The sequence below is a fragment of the Pygoscelis adeliae genome, unplaced genomic scaffold, assembly GCF_000699105.1.
Source record: "Pygoscelis adeliae isolate BGI_AS28 unplaced genomic scaffold, ASM69910v1 Scaffold836, whole genome shotgun sequence".
NCBI classification, from domain to species: Eukaryota; Metazoa; Chordata; class Aves; order Sphenisciformes; family Spheniscidae; genus Pygoscelis; species Pygoscelis adeliae.
Window position 1 is genome coordinate 79,727 of NW_008825013.1, and position 2,984 is coordinate 82,710.

Genomic DNA, 2,984 nt, shown 5'->3' on the forward strand with positions numbered 1-2,984 from the left:
CTGCCCTGCTGCAGGACTTGCGGGGTGGGAGCAGCCCTGCACGTGGGCTGGCGTTGGGGACCTGTGCCCCGCTGCAGGTCCCAGGGTGAGACCTTGCCAGGGTGCTGCCCTGGGAGCGGAGCCCACACCTTGGTGGCAGAGCGCTGGGGGATGTGTGTGTGTGTGTTTGGGGTGCAGGTGATGATTTCAAGCGACCAAAGCCTGAGAGTTTGTGATTAGAACTTTTCTGGCTACTGATGCACCCCGGACTTCCTTAGATGGTACCCGTGGTATTCGAAAGCCCCTGAAGTGCATCGATGGCGTCTGCCGGCCTTTAACCACGGTGTCTCTCCCCTGCAGGCTGGACCATTACGCCATTATCAAGTTCCCTTTGACCACAGAGTCGGCAATGAAGAAGATAGAGGATAACAATACTCTGGTGTTCATCGTCGATGTCAAGGCAAACAAGCACCAGATCAAACAGGCTGTCAAGAAGCTGTATGATATCGATGTGGCCAAGGTCAACACATTGATTAGGTGAGAAGAGGGGGAGAAGAGGTCACTGGTGGGTGTGAGATGCTGCAAGAGCCCGCAGTGGCTTTTAGCAGAAAACAGGAACGTGTGTGAGTGTCAGCAGTTGTGGGTGCTCTCAGGAGGTGTGGGATGAAGCTCCGTAGGGTTTTCAGTGTTAAAGTTTTGAGAAATGCAACTTGTGACTGAGCACATCTTAGTGGAAGTGGGAAATGTTGGCAGACCAGAGGGGCGGCTTCATCGGGGAGCTCTTCTAACACCCGGGGAGCCTTGTGCAAGTGATGTGAACGTGTTTTACCACTGAGTAAAGTGATGTTTCCAAAGGAACCACTGATGCACACTGCTATAGCAGGAACGTGGAGCGGGTGGGAGGAGTTGTGTGCCTTTGCACTGATGCCTCCTGTTCCTCTCTAGGCCTGATGGGGAGAAGAAGGCTTACGTCCGACTGGCTCCGGATTATGATGCGCTGGATGTAGCCAACAAGGTGAGAAATCTTTGAAGCTTTGCAGCTCCTGTTGTCTTGTATCTCTTGCGCCCGGTTGTTCTTCCTGGCGTACAGGTGATGAGGTACTTGCGCTTCAAGCGTGGCGGCACTTCTGTGGAGTGTCCCTGAAGTCAGACGGGGTCTGAGTGTTCAGAGGCAAGACCACATTGTCTAGCAAAACGCAATTCTGCCTGGAAGATCGTGAGGTTAGGTGGGAAAAGCTACTGAGAGAGAATTGCTGCTGTTCTTCAGCTCCTCCAGGGAGGGGCTCCACTCCACAGGACTACAAGAGCTCCAGAGCATTAGTGGGGAGGATGCAGAAACTGCCCTGCAGCTTCTGGGTTGACACGGCGTTCATCCTGACAGCGTTCTTGGCCAGCGCTGTTGGCGGCTCACTTAACAGGGGGCAATGGCGCCAGGGGCACCGTTAGGGCAGGGGCACTGCTGCGCTGCCGGCCTGGGTGAAGGAGGGGTTTCTGCCACGCAGGTGGCTGGAAGCAGCCAGGCGGTTTAGTCCGCGGCGTGGTTGAGGTCGACGGGAGGCGGTGGTGGGTACGTATTGGAGCAGGGGAACGGGGCTGTGGGTTAGCACAGGGGTCACCGCGGAGTAAATGTTTAAAGCAGTTCGTGTAAGGCACTCGGGCAGGTCTGGGGGGAAGAAGCCTGTCCTTGGAGGAGAGGAATCCCGGGGAGCTGCAGCCCTGGCAGTGATGTCTGCGGTGGAGGCTCTGCCTTTCTCCCTCCGTAACGTCTGTTTTAACGTGCTTTGCTTCTTTCCAGATTGGAATCATCTAAACTGCATCTACCAAGGACTAATAAACCCTGTGACACCACTGAGGGGCTCTTGTGTTCTGTGACAGCGTGGCCCATGCGAAAGAGAGCGCCCAGGAAACTTTGGGGGCTTCCTTTCAGTAAAGGGGTCCCTCTCTCCCTCCCTCGCTCCCTCCCTCCCTCCCGCTGTAGCCTGGTACTAGGTGGGCAGAGCTGACTGCTCTGGGAGAGCCCCACCCCGGCGTCTCCTGCATCACTGACCCGTTCCCTCGGCTGTCGGTAAACACGAGGCGACACTGCCCTGAATCTCAAATACCTCTCTCTACCCGAGTCAAATACCTCTGTTTACCCGAGACCGCTGGTGTCCTCCTGCATTTTGTTCCCCTGCGTAATTAGCGCGCGTTTGTGATCAGTGTTCTCGGTGTCCTACATAGCTTCCTTCTGGAGCGTACCCCAGGCTGATGCGTGCCCGGAGGTGGGTGGTGACCGCAACAAAAACCTGTTCCTGGTTCGGATCTGGCACGAGTGGAGTGTCGCACCATTTTCCGAGCGTATCAGCTATTTGCTTATGCTGCAAGCTGCACTTGACGAAGCCCTCGAGCCAATGCCCTCGCAGGGGCTTTGTGTGGTGGGTTTTTTTTCTGCGCGATCCCTGCTCCCCGCGCTGCAGCGTGCGAATCGCAGCCTGCGAACGGCCTGACGCCGTTCCCGTTACGTTGCCTGTGACCTCACGGGGTTCACGGCCCTCATCGGGGCTGTTTCCGAACTAGCTGCTGTTCCTGCCGCGGCAGTTTTTCGCTCCCTCAAATTTGTCGATGAAACCGGCTTTTCAGAGTGCTTGGAGCGTCGCAAGAGCCTGGAGTGAGCAGGGGATGGCGGTGAAGTACGGATAAGCCTTTAGGGGTGCTTGATCTAAAGTGCGTGGTTACACTTGGCTGAGATGGTGAAAGCCGTGACCAAATATTGACCGGGGTAATTGAGCTCTTGGGCGGTGGGACACCGAGTTCCTTCGAGCCTCTTGCAGAGGGTGGCGGAGTCCCGGGGGCGGAGGTTTGAACACGGGTGAAGGATGGCGGCGGGTAGGAAGGGCGAGCTGTCCCAATTGCCGCCGTTTTTGGGACTGCGGGGTAAAGATCTGCGCTGGGCCGTGTTGGCCCTTGGCTTGAGATTCTTCACCTGGTTCTCACAGCTCCGGGGGCTGGGGAGGGGCAGCCGGATC

At 56.8% G+C, this 2,984-nt stretch overlaps 1 protein-coding gene across 1 annotated transcript in view; it reads left to right on the forward strand.

Annotated features, from left to right (window-relative positions):
* The window catches only part of RPL23A (ribosomal protein L23a), a 7,206-nt gene extending 5,378 nt beyond the window's left edge, over positions 1-1,828 (forward strand). Inside the window, exons 3-5 of the mRNA XM_009326232.1 lie at positions 309-516; positions 925-994; positions 1,775-1,828. Coding sequence (XP_009324507.1) covers positions 309-516; positions 925-994; positions 1,775-1,789 — 293 coding nt within the window. The 3' untranslated portion in view covers positions 1,790-1,828. The remainder of the gene's footprint in view (positions 1-308; positions 517-924; positions 995-1,774) is intronic.
* Positions 1,829-2,984: the final 1,156 nt, after the last annotated feature.